The following is a 25,000-nucleotide window of genomic DNA, read 5'->3' as shown; positions in this document are numbered from 1 at the left end:
AATATATTGTTATAACTCTGAATATATAAATGTAACTCTGAATATATAGTTATAACTTTGAATATATAAATGTAAATCTGAATATATAGTTATAATTCTGAATACATAAATGTAATCCTGAATATATAGTTAAAACTCTGAATATATAAATGTAACTCTGAATATAGTTATAACTCTGAATATATAAATGTAAATCCCGAATATATAGTTATAACTCTGAATACATAAATGTAATCCTGAATATATAGTTAAAACTCTGAATATATAAATGTAAATCCTGAATATATAGTTATAACTCAGCATGTGTGCTCCGCTCAATATTCCACTCTATGCCAATGCGCTCCACTCAATCGCTCACTGCCCAAGCATTCAAATCCCGCTCCTACATGAAATCTCAGTGTAACGTAGGCTACTGTACTATAGCCTTTGTTGATTATTTTTAAGTCATTGTTGGGGGCATTTACAATTTTGCATAGCTGGCCTCTGCACAATGTTTGTGTGATAATAGGCCATTGTTTAAACTTTATTAGTTTCAGAAAGATTCTCGCAGATACAGAGACAGTTGAAACAAAGGCAGATCTTTATTTTACAAAAGCACAAGGTTTTGGTGTTTGGATGTTTAAACATACTCTTACAGCTATCTACTGCCTAATGGTTTGCCAGTTGATAAAACTTTGGATAATATAATTAATAACAACATAAAATCACTTCAGTGTTATGACAATGTTGTTTGCATGAAAACACTTTAATTAGCAGAATTATATTCGTATAGACCAGTGGTTCCCAATCCTGGTCCTGGGGACCCACAGCTCTGCACAGTTTGTATGTCTCCCTCATTTAACACACCTGATTCAGATCATCATCTCGTTAGGAAAGAGCTCTATGAACTGAACTGGGTGTGTCAGATAAAGGAGACATATAAAATGTGCAGAGCTGTGGGTCCCCAGGACCAGGATTGGGAACCACTGGTATAGACTGAGATGTAAAGAAACAGTGGTGGCCACTATCGTAATGAACTGTCAACAGTGATAAGGTATAGCTAAGAGTGCTCCAGACCAACCACGAACGAATGACTTACAGAAGGTATTCTTAACTAAGAATGTTTCAGGAAACACTTATTAACATTAAGGTAAAGCCTGAGTTATATATAAATGTATGTGTGTGTGTGTGTGTGTGTGTGTGTGTCTAATTATACAATGTTCACACAGGCATCAGAGACCAATATGCAAGACAAACATAAAAAGTATAAAAAAAAAATAGAATGATCAAACCATCAGTTATCAAAAATTTTAAATATTAGATTATTTTTTTTATTTTTTTTATGAAAGACCATTTGAATCTAGCCTGGGTTTCCCCATGCTGCCTTGCTCACAGCGCGATTTTATTCACGTTGCTAGGCAGTTTGGACATCATAGACCTAGCCGGCTGAATTCGTTTACAACAAAGATGCATAGACAGTAAAAGAAAAGATGACTGCCTCTGGAGAATTTAGATTTCACACTTATAAATAAGTCAGAAAGAATAAATGCATATTTGGGGTGCTGTCCGAGGAGAGGGCGGGCTCGGTATTCGGCCCGAACCCAGGGTACTCCCCCCATATTCCAGGCTGTGGAAGAACAAGCCGAGAGTGATTGGGGGGATGCTGAAACTGTCAAGGAATGTTAGGTGAGTGAATAAATATATGCTTCCTTTCATGCTGATAAGGTAGGCATGGCAATCGTTTGATGACAAGTTGATTGGATTGATTATTTGAACGAGCTTCTCCCGAACTTTCTGTATGAAACATCATGTGTAGATTCCGCCATCGCGTCTGTTATAGACGATATCGACAGCGCATTCATTTTAAAAGAGGAACAGAGAACCGCGATCAAGGCATTTGTCAACTGGAAACATGAATGAAAAACATATGTCACTTACTCCGTTGCTCTGATTGGTTGTAGGTCTATCCAATTGAGTGCAGAGACATTTTCTTTCCTAGTTCGGTTGAAACACGCCCCATAATCAAAGTTCAATGGACCAGTATCAGACTCACATTCTGACTAGAATCTGAGTATGATGACGTCAGGCTACCATAGACCAGATTTTCCAATGAAAAAGGGAACCAATCGCAGAATGGGGAGGGAGCAGCAAGACGATGATGACACCGAAGCAGTTTGTTTATATCTATGGATCCAACATGGCATCAGACTCGACGTTACCTTCTACCCTCATGTTTATCTTGCACAAACAGTAATATTCACGCCATTGTGTACAAATAAATCTTTGACCCATCGTATTTTTCCTCGTCGAATTTCTGTCACTCTACATACGTCATCTGGTATAATTGAAACGATTGGCTATGAGCTACGTACAGGCGCATTTGATAGACATTCATAGCGCCCAATAAACGGCTCTGGGCATTCGTGAACCACGCCTCAAATACGAGAAAATTAACACGTGGTTCCCAGACCAAGGCTCAAAAGAGACTTGGTCTGACATTAGCCAGGCTAATTTGAATCTGTTTTCCACACAATGGGGTAAAAATTACAGACGGCCTGGCAGCAATAGCTCAAAAGCAGATGTGAGAAGAAGCTTCTTATCATTCATAATATTATTTTTCTTGTTTAACGCACTCTCTTTAAATATATTTTATATGCTTTTTTATGCAGTCCCTAATTTTTTCTCTCTAGCTACAGTTCCATATCAACAAATAATACAGAATTTTAATTTTATTCTCACCAATTATTAATTTACAATATCAACAATGATCTAGACTAGATAAATAAAATGCAACCACAGCAATAAGTCAGGGGAATGCTTTTATTTCTTCCTTTGGTTTGAATTTTAAACATTTTGCAGTTCTTTTTTAAAATGTATACATTTTAATACAATTATAAAATGATATCATGATTTGAGACCCTCTTTTCTGTAATTAAAGACCAATTTTATGGGTTGTGGTGTCTCAGACAATGGCCAATATCAGTTAAAAAAACATCGTTTCCCTTAGGGCTTAAATGAACCTCATCACTTAAAAATAGTTCAGGCTTTTCAAACAGTATGTGTGGATGATGTACAATGCTCCCATTAACACACAAAACAAACTTAGCCATCACATTGTTCACAAACTTTCGCACTTTGTCCACCTTTCCCGGGGGGGCATGCCTCCAGTGGCGCCTTTGGTTTATTGAAGACAGCAGAATTTTCATCTGGGGAAACTGTCTGTTGAGGTCACGTAGGTCCCTCTTCATTGCTTTGAGAAGCAGCACACTTTTCACACGTCCTAGGTCGTTGCCTCCACAGTGAATCACTAGCACATTCGGAGCAGTCCTTCTTTTAAGGCACTGTTGGAAGAAGGGAAGGAGGTCTCCCCAACACATGCCTCCCCTGCCAAACCACTGGACCTGGGAAGCCACTCCAAGATTGGTGCCTATGGTCTCTCTTGCTCGCTTTTCGCCACGTCTAATGTAACTGTCACCAATAATCCAAACTCTGTGCACACCTGATAAAAGGATTACAATACAAATGATTAACTATGCAGCACACAATTGGGAAGTCACACAATTGCTCTAGAATTTGTTGTAAAATATAATTAGCTGCGTCACAATAAACTTTATACATTTAAGGCCTTTCTTTAACATGGAAAGGCACAACTCACAATCTTAAAATCTAGGGCTGGACCATGATTTAAACATCTACAATTTTCAAACGAACATACAATAACACTTAAACATTTGTGTATTTTGAAATGAGATTGCCACTACATGCATTATTGTAAATGTTAAAATCTATTTGAATAAAACATTTTAAAATAGTTCAATAGGTTGAGCAGAAACATACCTTTCTTTTGAGTAGTGGATTCTCTGATGAAGTGTTCTTGTTGAACAACATGAACTGTTGACTTGACTTTTCTAAAAAAAACAAAACAAAAAAAAAACAAGGAAAGTAAAAAAATAGTAATCGTAAACATGTTTAACAGTTGCAACATCTGTAGAATAACTGGTAAAACATTGTTTTTTATGTTTGTTAAATTGACCATTATGATTTTAAATATACGCAATATCATCATTGTTGGTACTACAAGTCTAAAATAAGGATTATTCTAAATTTCTAAATTACTCTTCTAGACATTTTAACTATCCGCAAAAAGGAGTATCAAAAATATAAATTATAAAGATACCAATTACTAATGAAACCAATTTGAAATTCTGAATTGTAACAGCGTAATTATTTATTTTCTTTATAAATAGATCAATCAAAATGCTGAACTTACCTCATGTTGTAGAATATGTTCTCCTCCTTCAAAAACGCAAGGTTCAAACAGAGACAAACACTTCCAAAAGACACGAAAGAGTGAATGTTCTGTGATTATATCCCACAACCCCAACCATCTCTGGACAGTGATTGGGTCTCCAGATAACTGTTGCTATAGAAATGCTAATTTCTCTGGGATTGGAAACAAACTGGCGCCTCCAAATATGTACAAGTGGGTGATTGTTGCTTAGCTTACCCTGGAAAATAATGCTGTTGCAAAAACACTTAATTATGACTTAGTACACTGCAAAAAAAAAAAAAGTTTAAGACTTACTTATAATACACATTTTTGAAAGTCACATGAAATAGACCATATTATTTATTTCAGATTAGTTTTAATAAAATATATTTAGTTAAAATGTCCCAAAGAAATAACAAACACCATATGACACCAAGTGTATCAGTGAATATTTACACACACATTCAATATATATATAGATTTATATAGATTTGTTTCTGGGGTAGAAAATAAAACAACAATATGGTAATCTCTACAAGATCTGTTTTAAAGTGAAAATAAATAAACTCATATGGGGTTATATCATGTATTGGTGTAAACAGTGAACTATATTAAGTATGCAGAACTCCAAATAAACAATACATGGACCAGTACTTTCTTAATATCATTAATCTTGCAGCACAACTTCAATTTAAATGCATCATCACTTTGGATTACATTTTCAGTAAGGTTCTATTCATTTAGATTATGTAATGCATACAGTTATCTGAACTAACCAATAACATCATACACACATTAATGCACAGTGTATTATTTTAGATAACTTATTCATATGAGCTCATAAAATTACAACCGTTTATTTATAGTTTATGGTAAATTAACAAATGAAACCTCTTTGTAAAATGGATAGCACTATTTCTAAATTTCCATTAATTAACCTTATGATCAAAGATAAAACACAGTAAATAATATATATGCCTAGTTTAATATAGTTCTTCTTAGTTAATTACTAATTTGTTGGTTAGTTTCATAGTAAATTAAGTTTATCCAGCTGTTTATCATAACAGAATAAACACTGAAAAGGGTGATCATGAACCAGACGTGAATCCATGAATAGCTGCAATTCACAAGTGTGAATTGAGTGGTTTTAGTTACAAAAAACAGCAATATCATTTCATTTACATACTGCTTAAACCTTTTTCTTTTGGAATGTGTGGTTAACGATTTCCTATACATTTGCCTTTACATATGATAATCACAGGTGATTACAGCTGTGACCTGACAGACTGTTTTTATCTAGTGGAGACCGGGTGTTAATAGGAGACATTAAATGCTTCGATTCCCCAAGCAGATATACCAGAAGTAAAACAATCAGAGGCATAATTAACCCCTTGATTGTCAAGGATCACTGGTGGCCCCAGATTATTTTATTTATTACTCTTTAAAACATCACACTCCTACTTGATCTGCACAAACTGAGCTTCATTAGGAAGGTTTAAGACCCCAGCTTTGATATTTGACCACTGTTTATAATTAAACTGGTTTGAAGTTAGATAAGTTTCTTAATTTATTCCAGAAGTGCAAAATAATTAATCTGTAATGTTCGTTATCTTGAATAGAAATCATCACTCATACAGCAGCCATTCATCTCATCTCCAGTTTATTTGTGTTTATATAGGCCTACATACAATATCCACGATCTCCCAGGGCTATTAGGCCAATGATGCGCACATTTGGAGAAATAATTGATATGATATCGTCATACAGAATAATATTTCTATTTATTTCCCACTGAATTATGCAATCTGAAGAGCTCAAACAGCTAACAGAGCCAGCGATGACTCTGCTCTTCCAGATTTGCGTCAGCAAACGTGATGACATCAGTTCGATATGATTCGTTTGTAAAGCTGTCAATCATCTCATGGTGAACCAACGTGACCATAAGGCTGTCCTTCTGGATGACGCAGTGCTGTGTACACTGTGGACAAACAAAACTAAACACATCTCTTCATCTGATACAAGAAGCTAATAAATGCAGGATTCAAGTTATTCTGTTTTGTGTGTGTTTGATTTCCGTTCGATTTTGGTTATTGTATAGGAACAAAGAATGTTTACAGTATGCATGTGAGTAAAAATAGCCCATTGCTTCATAAAAAAATGCAAAATAGCCTATAACATATTTAAATAATCTTTTTTGACTTGAAACCATTTTAAATTGCGACCGAAATATGATACAAATACTCAATTGTGTTTTAAAGTGAGCTTTAAGTGAGAGTGTAATATTAATAAATGATATTGTGTCATGTAGCTTGAGGCTGCCTGTTGAGCTAATGCACCTTCTACATGAGCTTCCTATTTCATAAAATCATGTTATTTATTTTTTTTAATTCAAGAACAGTTTTTTTTTGTTGTTGTTGTTGTTGGTTTTCTAACAAGACTTAAGATAATAGATGTATTGCTCTTGCATAGTGGAATGACAGAGATTTAGATGACCAAGCAAAAAATACAGGGATACAGGCATTAATGACTGAATTCAAACAAAAGAATAAGAATAAAAGAAAAATGAAGATTAAAGGGTTAGTTCACCCAAAAATGAAAATTCTGTCAGTATTTACTCTCCCTCATGTTGTTCCAACCCCATTAGACTTTCGTTCAACTTCGGAACACAAATTAAGATATTTTTGATGAAATCTGAGAGATTTTTTTTACGTAGTGTAATAGCGTAGCGCGTCTGTGTTTCACGTCACCACGTATCACACATGACCACAGTCGCCCAATAGCCCGCTACGTTATATTACACTATGTAAAAAAAAACCTCGAGGTCCAGAGAGAAGGAAATGAAAAGAGGAATAAAGTCGTTATTTTTGTTTGTTTTTGCGCACAGAAAGTATTCTTGTCGCTTTACAAACTTAAGATTGAGCCACTGGAGTCACTTGTACTATATTAACAATGTCTATAATACATTTTCTGGGCCAGCAAGTTGAGGTGTCCATAAGCCTGCAGGAGGAGTGATCCAGCACTCAGATTTAATCAGAAATATCTTCATTTGTGTTCCGAAGATGAACGAAAGTCTAATGGGGTTGGAACAACATGAGGGTGAGTAATTACTGACAGAATTTTCATTTTTGGGTGAACTAACCCTTTAAGTCTCTTGAAAAGGTGCTAAATGTTCGTCGATTTACATGAATGGGCCATTTCTCCTCACCAGACCAACCAGACATGTTGAGTCAATGACTCTAAATGACAATGAGAGTCAATGACTCTACATGAGTGTTTACAGGGGAATAAGATATTTGGTCTTACAATAGGCTTCATAAAATGCATTTAGAGATCATCCTCAGATTTGATATTCTGAAGCTCAGAATATTTTATACATTTAATAAATATATTCTTAATATTTGATGTTTTTATGTTTGAGCTTATATATCTCAATATTCATAACAGTCTGATAAATTTTTAGTCTTGAACTGTAAACACTCAAGTGATGGCTTTCTAAATATATGTTGGTTATGTGCCTATTCAGAATGATTTCTGAGCAGAAACTTTGATATTTTTGGTATGTCATAAATGCATCACTCACCAAAATTGGGGGTGACTATATAATTGTTTTAAATAAGCTATTCATCTAAGCTGTCTATACAAAACATTGTAAATAACCAGTTCAGTTGTAACAAGTAGGCTTTATCATCTGTATAATTTATTTAATGAATCTGTTTGAGATCAAATTAATGCTAGATGTTTTGATATAAATTAAATATCAAACATATAATGTTAGTACATGGCATGACTGTGTTTAATTTCACTCAGTTATTTTGATTTATTTCCAGATTCAATCATAGGCTTGTTCTTACATAGTAGAGCTTGCGCAGTTTTCAAAAATGGTGCTTTAAATCTCTTGACAAACTAAAAGACTTAAATTACATTTGTATGTATTCTAAATAAAAGACACAGGTTGTACTGAATGTCAGCTTGCTTATTTTTGTAAAGATAATGATTTATTGAGTCCACATGCCATGTAAACTTGAAACTATGCTTCAAATCACAGATCGAGAGCTGTCGTTCAAACCACAACTCTGCGATGCTGTTTACAAATGTTGGTTGGAACTAATACTTCAACGTTTGGTAAAAAATAAATAAAAAAATAAAGTAGATTCATTTTATCATTTCATTTTCATTTAAGTAGCTTTTATAAATGTGCAAAGAAAAAAAAAACATTACTGGTGTGAATCTTGAGACAAAACAATGGCATATTTTAAGATTCAAATTTGAGGTTGGTGTCTCTAAAACTATGCCCCCAGTTTCACAGACAACGCTTTCTCAGACGCATGTTTGAGCTGTTTTAACTGAAAACATATTTAAATTATGTATTATCAATTATTATCAATTGTATTACAGTTTTTATATTTGAGCTTGTATACCTTTAAAATATGTGTCTCATTTATTCCCCACCTGGTAAAATGGGGGCTGTCTTAGAACATTTTAAAGAATTATAATGTATAAAGTGGTATAAATAATTGTGGTGTGACTTGACTGTATATAAATTACAGAGCTGATTGAAACATATCCCAATTGCTCTGATCAGATGGTTCCTCACTGCTGTTTTCCAGTCCTTGGGTGGACTGCTACCCTACCCCCCAAATACCCCCGCAGGCAATTTGCATTTCTATGGAGAAGAGCTTCAAAGGACAGCATGTCATAGACACATAGGCCAGACTGTGAAAGTTTTACCTTAGGCCCCGTCCACACTACTGCATTTTCGTTTAAAAACGAAGACTTTTTGCTACGTTTGCACCTCCCGTCCACACTAAAACGGCAAAAACGGAGACCCAAAACGGAGAAGTTTAGAAACGCTGCCGACCCGTTTTTCGTTTTGAATCTCCGGAGGGCGTTTTAGAGTGGACGGGTCAAAACGGAGGACTTTAGAAACGATGACGCAGAGGCTCACGCTCGGCTCTATGATTGGGTGTCACCAGTCATGGAGTATACACAGGTAATATTCAGTACCAGTAAACTTCACCCGCTGGAACAGTTTCTTACAGTAAGAAACTGGCGCGTCTCAGGCGCGGTAAACGCGTGCATGCTAGAAATATAACCGACACCTATTTTTCTTGCGACACGCAAGCGTGTTGGAAGCGTTTTCTGGCAAAATGGAATAGGAAAAGATGTTTATATGTCATTTTGACACAAATACATATTAATAAATGATATTTTGATGTTTGAAAACATTTTTTACAGTCTATGCTTGAAAGTCTCTAGGTTTACACCGGCACGCACATGCCCAGTGTTGGTGAATGGTCACGTGATCCGCGTTTGCAGTCGTTTTAATGTGGACTGAGATCAATTCTAATACGCAGCTAATACGCAGTGTTGTTTTTTTTTTGTGATTCAACACAAGGTACTCTTAAGTAAGTGGTATGAGCTTTCTTTTCAGATGTGCTATACAAGTTAAGTTAAACCAACATAAATATGAATGCCCATGGTAAATGCTACGTCCTATATAACCATTTGATTTACATTAAATGAGAATATTTTTATATTTATTTACATTGTGTGAAATTACTTTTTTTCTTTATTAACTTTATCATTTCTATCTGCCACTGGTATAGGTTTGTGCTCTGTGCTCTATACGTACAGAAAAAAAGTGAGTAATTATAATGTATGTAATAGTAATTGAGGAAAAGGAATTTTTCCTGATCCAACTGATGTTTACAATTTGAACTGAATTTAAAAACAATGGACTATACACTTATTTTGAACTGGCTGTTTGATTTCATTCACAGATAAATTTGCATAACAGAACCAATAGTAATGATGGGTAATTGTGGCTAATCTGTGGGCGTCGGCCCAATCACTGCTCAGATAGCAGCATGTGTATCATCTATTCTATGTTCCTAACTCACACTTCAGTTTTGCCATTTGGAAGACAGCTCCTATACGCGATTGTTTCCTACATTGGAGAGTTATCTTTCTGTTATAGTTTAAAGACTGTATCTACCTCCAAGAACCTCATAAAAAGCGCACTGAGACATTTCTCATCTCAGTTTTTTCTTTCCAAATTAAGAGGTAAGTTGAACATTATATATTTTATGATAATTTGTAAATGCTAATTTTATCAAATATTGATATCCTCTTACAATGTAAATATGCATGTATATTACCGGTAATATTATTGATAATCAGATTGTTGGTAATTTTTTTTTTTTTATTTTTTTTTTTTACTACATTTTAAATTGTTACCCACGGTGTCATCTTTTCAATCATTTATTTTCTATGAAATTCTAAAGAGGTATTATTTATTTATTTATTTATTTTGCATATGAAGTAATCCTACATAAAATAATTTTAAATATTTCACAGGAAAATGAGACCCAGAAGAGTTTTTCCTGAAAAAGAAGCTTTGTACTTCATTGCTTCTGGCAAAGATAAAGACACATTTGAGAAACAATTCATGAGTGAAGAGAAAGGTAAGTTACTACATACAATTCTCCCATCAATACTGTATGACTTTGCAAAACTTAAATAAAAGCTAAGTGTGGTCACTAATTAAAGGAATAGTTCACTTAAAAATGAAAATTCTGTCATCATATACTCACTCTCATGTTGTTTCAAACCTGTATGAATTTCTTTCTTCTGCTGAACAGAAAGGAAGATATTTAGAAGAATGTCAGTAACCAGACAGTTTCTGGTCTCATTGACTTCCATAGTATAATTTTTTTCCTACTATGGAAGTCAATGGGATCAGAAACTGTCTGGTTACTGACATTCTTCTAAATATCTTCCTTTCTGTTCAGCAGAAGAAAGAAATTCATACAGGTTTGAAACAACATGAGAGTGAGTATATATGACAGAATTTTCATTTTTAAGTGAACTATTCCTTTAATGTCAAAGGGTTGGGTTTAAAATATGAACCTAGAGAAAGCAGGCTGTTAAAACAAAACACGCAAGAGGGGAAAAAACATGATTGCTTTGACCAGTTAAAGGTGGATTTACATCTGTTTTCCTGCCAGTATTTATGTTATAAGCTGCTGATGTCTCTAAATTAAACACTATTATGTAAATGTGTGAGTGCTCTTGATATTATTTGTAAGTAACTGCCAGTTAGAATGTGAGGGGCCTGTGTAATAATGGAAATGATGAATATTTAGTGTCTGATTTTTTCAGACAGAAAATCTGATTTTTTTTTTTTTATTATTATTATTTTTTTTACACTTTTATAAAGATGTAGATACAGTTGTTTTCGAAGTAACAATACCATTGAAAATAATTTAGACAACCTGAATAACTTCATGAATCTTTTATCATACTATTAATTTACTTGTATTTATACTATTTATTAGGTTTTGGAGTAATTGCCACAAAACACATTGAGCCAGGTGAATTCCTGTTGGAGTATGTTGGAAGACACATCACTGGATCTGAAGGAGAGAACCTGTTCAAAGACTACTCAGCTGAAAATGCAGCATTTTTGTATTTCTACTCCTTTCAGGAACAATCTTACTGGTAAGATTAAATTAATGAATGTTCCAATGAAATATAATACCATTATGACAATTCAAAAGTGTTTTTAAAATATTTCACCACACAGTGTTGATGGCAGTCAAGATACAGAAAGACTAGGACGATTCATAAATGATGACCACATCAAGCCAAACAGCAAAATTAAAATAGTAAGTCTGTCTTTAATGTATTCTTATTCTTTGTTTCAATTACACCTTTTATACAGCCTCATCTTGTAGCATTATTTGACATTATTAAAAACTAGGCGACTTTTCAAATGATGTTTTTGTTGTTTTCATTTGTGTGTTTGTGTGCTTTTGTAACCAATAGATAATGGATGAAAAGAAAAGACCACATCTGTGTGCATTTGCGTTAACAAAAATCAATGCAGGAGAAGAAATTTTATACGACTACGGAGATCCTAACTGCCCATGGAGACAGGTATTTAAACTTCTATTTCTATTTGTTGGTGTCTTATTTTCATTATTTTATCAAGTGGTGAGGAAAACTTGCTAACACTTTACAATAAGGTTAATTGGTTAACATTAGTACTAAATGACCAATACATTTGTTACAGTATTGGTTAATCTTTGTTAATATTAGTTAAAATCCAGCTGTTTCAATGTTTGTGCATGTTACTTCACAGTGTGTTATTAATTTTAACAAATACAACTTATGATTTTAATGATGTATCAGTACATTTTTAAATTAACAATAACCAAAGTTTAATAAATGCTGTTTAAGTGTACAATTTTTACTTTAAAAAAGCAAATTATTGAGGTAACACTTATATAGTTTTTATATGGTAACACAATAAGGTTTCATTTGTTAACATTAGTTAATGTATTAATTTGCATGAACTAAAAGCCATACATTTGGTAAAATATTTATTCATCTTTGTTAGTGTTAGTTAATGATACTCCGGCTGTTCATTGATTGTTCATGTACATTTACAACGTATTACCTAATTGATTTTAATAATGCATTACTAAATGTTGAAAATAACATTAACAAAGTTTAATAAATGCTGTATAAGCGCAGTTCATTATTGGTTTGTTAACTAATGCTAGCTAATGAAACCTTATTGTAAAGTGTTACAAGATTCTCTTATCCTCAACAATACTGCTGTACAATTTTTACCTTTAAAAAAGCTAATTATTTAGGTAACACTTACACAATGAGGTTTCATTTGTTAACATTAGTTAATGTCTTAATTCACATGATCTAAAAGCAACACATTTGGTACAATACTTATTCATCTTTGTTAATGTAAGTTAATTAAACTCCAGCTGTTCATTGCTTGTTCATGTACATTTACAACGCAATAACTAATGTTAATAAATACAACTTTTGATTTTAATAATGCATTACTAAATGTTGAAATTAACATTACATACTATTAAGAAATATTGTAAAAGTGGTGCTCATTATATGTTCATGTTAACTACATTAATGATTGCTTTTAATGTAATTTGTTTCAGAAAACCAGTATTTCCACATTCAGAGAGATCAAGGAAAATATGGTAAATATATATAGAGAGGTCTGTTCCTTCAGCTGAGTTTACTAATAACTATATACACTGTAAAACATTTCTTACATTTCAATATGCTTTTGCTTTTTTGCATTTTACAGGAATCACGATGGAAGAATTCATTTGAAAACTTTGATTTAAAGCCTGGTTTGATGAAAATGGATGACCTTGTTATCAACACAGAAATGAAGATTGCAAATGGATGCAATGCTGCTGAGATTTTCCCAGGAGTCTTCAACAACTGCAAAGTTGCAGTGAAACGAGTTGCCAAACATGTTTCCAAAACTGAATTGGAAATGGCTCATTTCCTGAGTTCAAAAAATTTACAAGCAGAGCACCTTCTGCAACACATTTCAGTGTTGGAAGACACTTACTTTGCCTATTTTGTGTCACCTCTTTGTGAATATAGTCTGATGGAGCTGATTGAAAACAAGGATTTTCCTGAAAGAAAAAGCCTGATAGAGAATCGAAGACTAGAGATCTGCCAGGAGTTACTGCAAGGACTTCAGGAACTGCATTCATATGGAATTTTGCACAGAGACCTGAAGCCTGAAAATATTTTGTTTGGTAAGAGCAGTCTGTGGATTAGCCATAGCTATAATTATCCTGTAATATCAGCAGAAATTTTCATTTAAAATGCATGAGCATATGATAATGTGGATATCATTTTAAGTGTTACATTTTTTGTGAGCATTTTTACTTTTCTACAGATATAAGCAATAAACTGTACATCGCAGACTTTGGAGCAAGCAGAAAACTTGATCTGGCACAAACCACACTGCTCTCTCAAATGGCTGGATCTTTTTCTTGGTCGAGTTATGAAGATGTTGGAGGCATGCAATACAAGTACAAGAAAGAATCAGATATCCAGGTAAGGGTTGAAAATATCATGTTAAAACTTGTTAATTTGTGGGAGGACGCCGGCACACAGAAGTGTTTTTTAATTACACTATATCAAAGTTACTTTAAGATTTAATGTAAAAATAATAATAAAAGGCAAATTATACATTATTTAAAAGGTTTAAGACTCAATCCTAAAAATGTTTTACCTCTGTTTTATTATAAATATCTCATGGTGACTGTAATTTAATTTCTTAATTTGTGTCAAAGGAAAAAATCTGCTATATGGTCATCATGAAAGCATTTGACTACACAATGTTTGGTCTCAATTTATTTTGATGGTCTCTTTAACACATTCTGTTGATTATAAGTAATGTTACAACTACATGTGAACTAATTCTCATTAGAGTACTACAGGAGTATAAGTAGACTAGAGACTAAAATGTAGGTTAGAGTAAAAATAAGTTGACATGTATTATATATTTAGTCAGTATAATGTCTATTGGGGTTTATCACAGTCAAATTTTAGCAGATATTAAGCAGATATAGTCTACTAATACTGTAATTACAGTTGGTTGACATGTAGCTGCACATTTATTTATAGTTAGTAGAATGTTCAAAAGGGACCATCAAAATAAAGTGTTCCCTTTCATAGTCACTACGAGTTACGACGTGACGACGAATAACGTCTCCGTTCCCTACTCAGGGAACCAGGGAACTTACTTAACTGAGACTTTTCCAGCATTCCTCTGGGTTTTTAGTTCAAAAGTGAACACATTTGGAAAAATATTGATGGATTCTCATTATTAATTCACATTTCAGAGTGGAGTTTTATTTATTTATTTATTTATATTTTTATCCTAAATTAATCAATGTAACCAATAAAGAGCAGCGGGTTTCAAACCCTTGGTCGCGTCCAATATTTAAAAAATGGGTTGTCTTGATGATTTAATGAAAATGGACTTACATAAAAATGAAATAAAATTAAATTAAAATAATAATATAAAATAATATTATATAGGCCTAAGGAAATATGCTAAATATATTTTGATTTAAAAAAAAATATTCAATAAATCAATAAAATAAAATACTGCAAAAATATGCAGCTGAGTTAGTTTCATTTTACTCCACAAATAAGGTGATAGAAAGTAAACAAAAAATAAATAAATGGTCATTTCAAAAGTTTGAAAACCACTGGTATAGAGCATTAAAAACTGGTATAGAGCATCCATTCATTAACAAAATAATTATGACCTTGTGCAGAAAGTCAAGAACGTTTACTAAAACAAATACAATTATGATGTTCCATGATTTTCCAATCACAGTGCTGGTTATAACTTAAGTATTGTATTGTACACAGTTACTCATTCCAAATTACATGACACAAATTGCAGTCAGTGATGAAATCTAGATTAATCTAGATTACAATCTAAATACAATTTATTAAATTTATTACAATAATTTACAATATTATTTACAAATAATTTACAATCCTGTAATCTAAATAATTTTAGGTAATGTAATTGGACTACTTTGTGAGTACTTTTGACCCTAACGATTCAATAGGATAATTGTGTACCATATTGATAAAAATACCATGAGAAAGAAAATATTTTTTTTTTTTTGCTATCAATTTTGTGAAGTGCATTAACTATTATAGCCATTAACTATTATAGCTTTTAGCCTTTATTACAGTATGTAAACTATCCTATCCTCTAAGCCTCATCAGATCACAAAGAGAATGTATTTTAAATACTTGAAAGGCCTTATAAGTTTTGATAACATGGTTTTGATCTAATAAATTGTCTTGGTTTGATGCTGAGAATTTTAACATTGAGCACATTTTTTTGTAAATTTGAACGACAAAAATCGGTGTTGCCTACACCGTTATCCTCTTTTTACAATTTGCACCCTGTTGACTTCAATGGGGCAAGTACTAAACCTGCTTTTAGCCTCTTAACATCCTTCATGTGTCATTACAAGTGCACCAGCCATGTGAGTGATTCCTTCAGAGTGAACACGGGTGAATCTGACTGCAGTAGATGTGAAAGGGTTTGTGCTGGAGCAATCTGTAAATTAATCTGGCCGTTAGAGTTATCATCTGCAGATTTTAAGTTAAACATGGTCAGGTCTGTGGCTTCATTGGGTTTCTGTACTTTAACAAGAACCAATTTCTGTTTTGTCATAAAATATCAATGAGAAAAATATTTTCTAAAAACTTTACAATACACTTAAGCCTATATATTATGTTTCTTAATGATTGTAATTATGATTTTATGACAACAAATTGCGAAGTGTCTTCTTTAACCCTTTCACGTATAGTGGTCACTACAGTGGACAGCTATTAATAAAGCATTTTCTTGAATTTGCATGGGTTTTTATGGCAAAGTTGCACATCAGCCTCATTGGACCCTGGTGCATCATCCTATAAATTGCAACCAAGGGCAAGCCGTTGTGTTTCGATTTTTCTCCCCTCCAAACCAAGATGGCCAAGGGTCAGTCAGACATGCCAAGTTGCTCCGGAATATCCACCCATTCCTTCTATCCTAGGAGACTCAAGCAATATCTAATGAGTCATATCACAGTAAAATTTTCCAAGTTTTGATTTTAGATTGAGAGAAAACTCTGATTAATCACATGTCCACTGTAGTGGACGTCATGCATCAACTGCTATATTTCAGCTACAATTCATAATTATAATGGGAATGTTAAAACTTAAAAACTTGATCTGCAGTGAATTTTTTACTGTAAATAAATGTATTTGTATTATTAGAATGTAATTTTCATTGACATCGAAAAAAGTAATCTGAATTTGTAATGCATGTTACTTGTAATGCGTTTCTTTACTCATAACATCAAAAAGTAATCTGAATACGTAATTCATGTTACTTGTAATGCGTTTATATATTCGTTACATCAAAAAGTAATCTGATTAGGCAATGCACATTACTTGTAGTTAATTACTTGTTAGATCAAAAAGTAATCTGATTAGGTAATGCATGTTACTTGTAACACATTACTTTACTTGTAACATCAAAAAGTAATCTGAATGTGTTATGCATGTTACTTGTAATGCATTACATCCAACACTGATCATTTCAGATGAGATTGAAAAAATGTAATGCTAGGTTTTCTCAGAGGAGGGCTATGATAGAAATGTGCATGTCCATCTTGAACATAATCAGAATTATCAGCTAATAAGGGTAAATCTCCATACTCTGGTGCACTGGAGGGAACATCTGAGTGGGTTCCACAGTTGTGCCTTGACAGTCTGTAGAAAATTCTGATGGAATCACGTCCTCATGTTCTGATATCAAAGATACGCGAAGTGCAACTTGTATGAAGTTGTACGAAGCCTTTCCAATATTTTTAATTTATATTTGTTGTATATATTTTATATTTTCAGTTTCACATGATTTGATATAATTGTTTTGATTAGTTTGTTAAATTCACATACTTTATCTGTTTGATTATTGTCTTATATTTAATACAGTATATCTTCGTTTTTAACCATAACCGCATGCTGTCCACTCAAGTGGACACCTGAAGATCTCTTTGAAAAATTTGTAAAAAATCTTGTTTTTCATGCCCTAAGAGGAATAAAAACACATAGGGAAAAAAAATACTGACTAAGGTTATCATAATTCATGCATGAAAGGGTTAAAATTAGACTACAACTATGCTTCTATTCCAAAAATGTCATGAACAATGAACTTCATGAACATCCCCTATTTAATTTGGGGATGACAATTCTTAGGTTTGGGTTCAAATGGATTAACAGGTTACATGTATGCAGTTACAATACTATTTTAGTATGTGATCAATATGATTTGTAATCAGTTCTGTCAAAAATGCATACATTTGTTCTATGTTCAATTGTTCTGAATGCTAATATTCGAGCAGCTTTCATTTGAGCACAGCAGCATTTTGTCATCATTTTAATCATCTTCATTCATTCTGCAGTTTAGTTGTGACCATTTCTGAAATTTTTGTAAATATTATTTTATTTTGTAGGTAGCAGGATGCTTGGTTCATTATATCCTGACGGATGGGCAACACCCCTATCAGACAACTACACCCTACTCCAAGGATCCAGTTGGGCTATCTCAAAATGTCAGAATGGGTAACTTCACTCTTCAATGTGAAGAAAGATGGACAAGACAAAAATATATTATTAGCAGAATGCTGTCTAATTCAATCGAAGAACGTCCCACCATTGAGGAATGCCTTCAGTCTTTCACATGTACGTTCCAAGACTTACACTTTTCTCTTCACCTCATTAATAAAACTTTGTAGATTTTACAAGAATGTAGAAAAAAAATCCTTAAATTATTGGATATCCTTAACAATTGTTGTGCATTTACAGGTTTCATACACCAGTCGGATTACACTGGAATCACAAACAACTACAGCAATGTGAATGAAAATGAAGTAAGTACTTTTCATTTTCATAAAAAAAAAAAAAAAGTTTAAGACCAAAAAGACAACAGTGATTCTAAAACACAGTATGTGTTTTAGAATCAGCAGGCTCTAGATAGAAAACAAACATGGACATGGATTTCACACACTGTTATTGTTTTACAGGACAGAACCCATACAGCAGATTTCTGTCCCCAAACGTCAGATGAGATGGACATCCTAGAGAGTACCGACAGTGATAAGCCAGAAAGTGTTTGCAGTGATGAGATGGATTCATCTTCTCACACTGAGGAGGACTTATATGAGTCTGAAATGGTAATTAAGGGTTTTATACTTTATAATATATAACATTGTTATTATTTACAAATACATTTCAGTTGTGTGGTTCTTTATTTCAGAACAACACTGAACAACAGGTTTCCTTTTCCCTGGAAATCTCAGAAGAAGAAGAAGACGACACAAAAAAAGCTAAAGGACATGTTGCAGAACGCATCCAAGGAAAACCACTTATGAAGAGTTGGATAGAAATAGATGAAAGTGCCCACGGCTGTAGCTCTCAACAAAATCAAATAAAAGTGAAAATGTCCTCAAACAGTGTACATCAACGCATCTATGACAAGAAGAATTACTGTCTTTACTGTGAGAAGCCTTATCCAAAAATTGCAAGACATCTACAGCAGAAACATTCTGAAAAAGTTGAAGTTGCAAAGGCACTTGCACACAACAGAGGCTCAAACATGCGTACTCTTCTATTAACCAAAGTAAGGAACATGGGAAACTACCACCATAACAGTTCAGTCCTATCCTCTGGGAAAGGACAGATCATACCAAAAAGACAAGCAACTCGTGAGTCAACAGCAATAGACTATCTGCCTTGCAAGTTTTGCTTTGCTATGTATGTCAAAACAGATCTCTGGAGACATCACAAACGTTGCAAATTACAAGACAAAGAAAATATGCCAGTGAAACGAAAAGTTCAGGCAAGTTGTTCTCTGTTGTTGCCAATGGACTCTGACGTTTCTAGTGGACTTAAAAATATTATTGAAGATATGACATATGATACCGTTACTCAAGTGGTGAAATCTGACCCGTTGATTCTGTCACTGGGTGAGAGAATGTTCCTCAAAAACGGAGAAGTTTCACGGCACCGGGCAGACATTAGAAATAAGATGAGAGAACTTGCCAGACTTCTTATAGTGACAAGAACTATTGATAAAGACATTGTTGCTTTGAAGGACTTGATCAACCCAGGAAAGTTCAACACAGTACTTGAGGGAGTAAAAAAGATGACTGGATTTGATTCCTCAACCAACCGATTCTCAGTCCCTTCAACAGCACTGAAACTGCGTCATTCCCTTGTGAAAGTGTCATATATTTTGCAGGGAGAGGCTTTACGTCAAGAGGATGATGCATTGAAGGGAAGAGCAGAGCAATTCAGTAAATTAATTGAACTAGAATGGACAATTCATGTTTCATCTAATGCACTGAAAACTTTGTACCAGAAAAAGTGGAACAGTCCCCAAATGCTGCCTTTAGCAGAAGACATAAAGAAGCTCCATGATCATCTAAAGTGTCTTGAGGAGGTCAACAAAAAAGCACACATTGAACACACATCACAAAGGTCATGGAGTGATCTCTCTCAGGTGACTCTAGCACAGCTAATATTATTCAATCGGCGTCGAGAAGGTGAGGTTTCAAGGATGGAAGTCAAAACATACCTGCAGAGAAACAAACAGATGATTCAGGATGAAATTATGGAGAGCCTTTCACCTTTTGAGAAGAAACTCTGTAAGAATCTCACCAGAGTAGAGGTACGGGGGAAACGAGGCCGCAAAGTACCAGTACTATTTCCCACAAATATAACAGAATCTGTGGAACTTCTAATTAAAACTAGAGAAGATGTTGGGATTTCCCCTAGCAATCCCTACATATTTGCTCGTCCTTTTTATGGATCACAGGAGAGCATCCGTGGTTGTGACTGCTTAAAGCGATTTGCAGAAAGCTGTGGGGCTAAAAACCCAGAAAACATTACATCTACAAAGTTGAGAAAACATGTAGCCACAGTTTCTCAGCTACTTAACCTGCAAACGCATGAACTAGACCAACTAGCAACTTTCATGGGTCACAACATTGAAGTCCATAGGGAGTTTTACAGACTGCCTGAAGAAACCTTACAAGTTGCAAAAGTGAGCAGAATTCTGTTTGCCCTGCAAAGTGGAATAGGCAAATTTAAAGGAAAATCTCTGGAGGACATAACGCCAAACATCAACTGTAAGTAAATTACTTATGTGTATATGTCTTTTGTTTAAACAATTCATAGTGTCCACACTTTGTAAAAATCTACTTTTAGTTTTAAAGAATGTGAATGCTCATTTTGTTACAGTTGAAGGGGGCTCCAGCAACTCAGACACAGAGGATGCTGAATCTGAAAAAAGGATGACAGAGGATGATCATTCGGAAAAAAGGGCTGCCACCTCAATAACGACCGCAGCCTCAAGAGAGGCAGTTCCATTCTTTAGGATTTCACCACTGCCTTTAAATAAAAAGGGTTTGTTATTCCACTTTGCATAAAAAAATTGTATCTACATGAAACATCTTGACATGTATTTTAAGAATTGTCTGTGCTCTTCAGCTTGTAAAATCTACATTATTCAAATTTTGGTTATTCTTTAATTCAATTAATTTGATTTACTTACTTAATTTCTTAATTTATTTTAACAGGAAAGTCCAGAAAGACCTGGTCAGAGAAGGAGAGTAAAATTATTGAACATCATTTCAAGAATTTCCTAAAGGAAATGAAAGTCCCTGGAAAAGTGGATTGTGAAAGATTCTTAAATGAAAACAAGATTTTAATTGGTAATGAAAGAGAATGGAAAGCAGTAAAATACTTTGTGCACAACCGAATAATCACTATCAAGAGAAATTTGTGTCTACAGTATTGAACCTATAGCAATACTGGGACCTTGCATATGGAGTATTGATGTTTTATGTCACAATACTGGGAGCTTGCGTATGGAGTATCGATGTTTTATGTCACAATACTGGGAGCTTGCGTATGGAGTATCGGTGTTTTATGTCACATACTGGGAGCTTGCGTATGGAGTATCAATGTTTTATGTCACAATACTGGGAGCTTGCGTATGGAGTATCAATGTGTCATAACATTGGTAGTTCATGTAAATGGAGCGTCAGTGTGTCATAACATTGGTAGTTCATGTAAATGGAGCGTCAGTGTGTCATAACATTGGTAGTTCATGTAAATGGAGCGTCAGTGTGTCATAACATTGGTAGTTCATGTAAATGGAGCGTCAGTGTGTCATAACATTGGTAGTTCATGTAAATGGAGCGTCAGTGTGTCATAACATTGAAATGATTGACTATGTCCAAACTATTTGAGTGATCGATCATTTTCTGTCTTTTTTTAAGTTGTTTTAAAAAATCACTATTTTACACGTGCTTTTCGTTAATATATTTCATGGTATTTGTAACTTTTAATATAATTTATTTGGTGTTACCCTTTTATTTATTTAATTATTTATTTTATATAAAGCAAAGCAACTTGTTTCAGAAGCAATATATCGTTGATGTTGTGGTATACATTTAGGCACTCATCACTGAGGGTGGAAAGTCTGCACTACCGCAGGGGGGGCTCTTTTAGTGAGCTTATGAGATTTTCTATGTGATAAACTGAATGGTTTATTATGTGAAAAACCATTTCCGTTGTCAGGAGTGCAGCAAGAGCAAGTAAGAAACCTTCAGTTTAGGAGTGTGTGGACCTTAAATAAACTTTAACTTGATTTCATTCAACATGCTGTAGGTATGCATTTTTTCACTATTTATTCTAATTGCAAGAACTGGTTTATGAGTGTTATTGTGAATAATATTACTACGTCATTACATATTCTGTAAGTCAAAACTCAAACTGAACCAACTGAACATTTGAAATGTGAAAATCAACATAAAACTTTGAGTTTTGACCTCCGGTAGAGGTGGGCATATATTAATTGTTTTAATCTAGATTAATATTGAAATTAATCTAGATTAATCTAGATTAAAATGGTTCATTTAAATTATGCCGAAGACATTCAGAATATGTGTGCTACACAAAACTGGACTATAAAAGTAAGTCTTTGAGAACGGGTTTCTCAAGCCATGTGGCGCATTATACCAGGGGGTCATCTTCTGTTTCCAAAATGCATCATAAACTGCTTGAGAAAGCTGTTCTACTCATAGACTGTAAAAGGTTACTACTGTACTGTTACCGTCCGTAGGCAACATTAGGTAGGCCTATGTTATTATCAACTACTATAGGCTATCAATTTGGGATGGGCGATATGGCCTAAAATCCATATTGTGATATACATTGCAGCCTCTTGTGATAACGATATATATTATTAAAAAAAAAACATTTCAGAAAAGGTTACACAGACCCTGCTAAACAACTGCTAAATGTTTTTTTTGTTTTTTTTAGGGTGCATGTTGTTTTGAGAGCATATATTGTGCAAAACTGTAAGTATACAACATAATTTTGCAGATAAATAAAATTTAAGTACACTAGCTGCAGAGACTTCAGTAGGTCTAATGTTTATTATGGCCTGGAGCTTATGAAACCCCAAATTTAAAATTAGAATATTGTCTAACTGATGTCTTTTCAGTTAAAAAGAAACACAACAATGCTTCTTAAAATCAGGCGCAGACAGAGATTATGTGCTACACCACTAAGATATATTGGGAATAATATGCGCGCGCTGGTATTCAGTGATATGTTTCATTTTGAATTTGAGGTGGTAGAACGGATTAGTCGTGTGTTAATTTACCGAACTGTTACCCCAGACACTCTGTCTATATAGTTTGCTGCTGCTCGTCGGGCGGCTTAAATCCGAACCAAGTCCAAATAATGGATGTTACACGATCTTTTTCACCAGCTTTCACTTTCAGCTGTGTTTACTTAAAGCCCATGTTGCAGGTTAACCACCACTGTCGATTAATGGGTACATAAATCACTCAAGATATGTATATCATTTTTCAAATGTCTCAAAAATAGCCTCAGCCTGTTTTAGAACTATACAGAATGAGTGGAGAGTTGGTGAAGTGTCCTGGCGAGTTGCTATCATTTAACAATGCAGCAATGAGCACTGGAGCTAGTCTACGAGCAGCAGTGCACAATAACGACACTTTTTTTTATCTTTTTTTTTTATGAATAGCACAATAGAGTGAAAAAGCAACGTTTTCTTTATATCTAGTGGCAGTGATCATGACGTTAGTTCAGATAAGTACCGCTAACCTTTGTTATAGTGTCGTAGTACTGGTAAACTTTGTCTTTGTCATCTAGAAATAGAAGGCATCATGCTAGCTATATGGGCGTTTCTAAGCGTTTGTCTCTTCCTCCGGTGCAAATGTTGTTGCAAACGTAACGTTAGCTATATATATATAATATATATATATATATATATATATATATATATATATACAGTATATACAGTATATATATATATATATATATATATATATATATATATATATATATATATATATATATATATATACTTTTTTTTTTTTACTTTGATAAATTATTTATTTTTTTCATTCTTTTTTCATCTTCATTCTTGCTAATAATTTTTATTTTTTATTGTATATGTTTATCTTTGCATATTGGTCTCTATGTGTGTATGCAATGGCAAGTTAATTGTTAGGGACTGCATATACATAAAAGATATATAATGTAACTTATAGTTATAGTTACAAAATAAAGACACTATTCACACACACACACAGATCCAATGCAGGCAGAAGTCCACTGTTGGTCAGTGTAGAGCGATAGTCCCCTATGTTAGTAATATAGACATGTATGTGTGTATGTGTGTATGCAATGGCAAGTTAATTGTAAGGGACTGCATATAGATAAAAGATATATAATATAACTTATAGTTATAGTTACAAAATAAAGACACTGTTCACACACACACACACAGATCCATTGCAGGCAGAAGTCCACTGTTGGTCAGTGTAGAGCGATAGTCCCCTATGTTAGTAATATAGACATGTATGTGTGTATGTGTGTATGCAATGGCAAGTTAATTGTTAGGGACTGCATATATAAAAAAGATATATAATATAACTTATAGTTATAGTTACAAAATAAAGACACTGTTCACACACACACACACAGATCCATTGCAGGCAGAAGTCCACTGTTGGTCAGTGTAGAGCGATAGTCCCCTATGTTAGTAATATAGACATGTATGTGTGTATGTGTGTATGCAATGGCAAGTTAATTGTTAGGGACTGCATATATATAAAAGATATATAATGTAACTTATAGTTATAGTTACAAAATAAAGACACTATTCACACACACACACATATCCATTGCAGGCAGAAGTCCACTGTTGGTCAGTGTAGAGCGATAGTCCCCTATGTTAGTAATATAGACATGTATGTGTGTATGTGTGTATGCAATGGC

The 25,000-nt window shown here is 33.8% G+C and overlaps 2 protein-coding genes and 2 long non-coding RNA genes across 6 annotated transcripts in view; 2 read left to right on the top strand and 2 right to left on the bottom strand.

The window, feature by feature from the left end:
* The window catches only part of LOC307149901, a 2,427-nt gene extending 156 nt beyond the window's left edge, over positions 1–2,271 (top strand). The window contains exons 1-2 of the long non-coding RNA XR_013819634.1: positions 1–776; positions 932–2,271. The exon at positions 1–776 is cut by the window's left edge and continues 156 nt beyond it. This is a non-coding gene — a long non-coding RNA (uncharacterized lncRNA). The remainder of the gene's footprint in view (positions 777–931) is intronic.
* The window catches only part of filip1l (filamin A interacting protein 1-like), a 133,996-nt gene that overhangs the window by 24,408 nt on the left and 84,588 nt on the right, over positions 1–25,000 (bottom strand). The gene's annotated exons all lie outside the window — the stretch shown is intronic.
* On the bottom strand, positions 2,606–6,039 carry LOC307149902. Its single transcript, XR_013819635.1, has 3 exons — positions 4,250–6,039; positions 3,817–3,887; positions 2,606–3,478 (listed from the first exon to the last, which is right to left on the bottom strand). It is a non-coding gene; the product is annotated as an uncharacterized lncRNA (long non-coding RNA).
* On the top strand, positions 8,159–22,344 carry LOC307149894 (uncharacterized protein). The gene is made up of 15 exons (XM_079856498.1): positions 8,159–9,890; positions 10,030–10,312; positions 10,607–10,713; positions 11,587–11,749; positions 11,835–11,916; positions 12,077–12,187; positions 13,228–13,269; positions 13,380–13,845; positions 13,989–14,149; positions 18,133–18,361; positions 18,485–18,549; positions 18,703–18,852; positions 18,936–20,808; positions 20,921–21,085; positions 21,259–22,344. The coding sequence occupies exons 3-15, from the start codon at positions 10,611–10,613 to the stop codon at positions 21,477–21,479; spliced, it is 3,831 nt and encodes a 1,276-aa protein (XP_079712624.1). The 5' UTR covers positions 8,159–9,890; positions 10,030–10,312; positions 10,607–10,610; the 3' UTR covers positions 21,480–22,344.

This window comes from Squalius cephalus, assembly GCF_949319135.1.
Source record: "Squalius cephalus genome assembly, chromosome: 22".
NCBI lineage: Eukaryota > Metazoa > Chordata > Actinopteri > Cypriniformes > Leuciscidae > Squalius > Squalius cephalus.
The sequence above is the reverse complement of the archived record's forward strand: the minus strand, read 5'-3'. Positions and strand labels throughout refer to the sequence as shown.

Coding starts and splice junctions, on each gene's coding strand:
- LOC307149894 (XM_079856498.1), top strand. CDS start 10,611: ATGAGACCCAGAAGAGTTTTTCCTGAAAAAGAAGCTTTGTACTTCATT. Junction 11,750..11,834: donor TTTCAGGAACAATCTTACTG/GTAAGATTAAAT, acceptor TTCACCACACAG/TGTTGATGGCAGTCAAGATA. Junction 21,086..21,258: donor ACTGCCTTTAAATAAAAAGG/GTTTGTTATTCC, acceptor TTATTTTAACAG/GAAAGTCCAGAAAGACCTGG.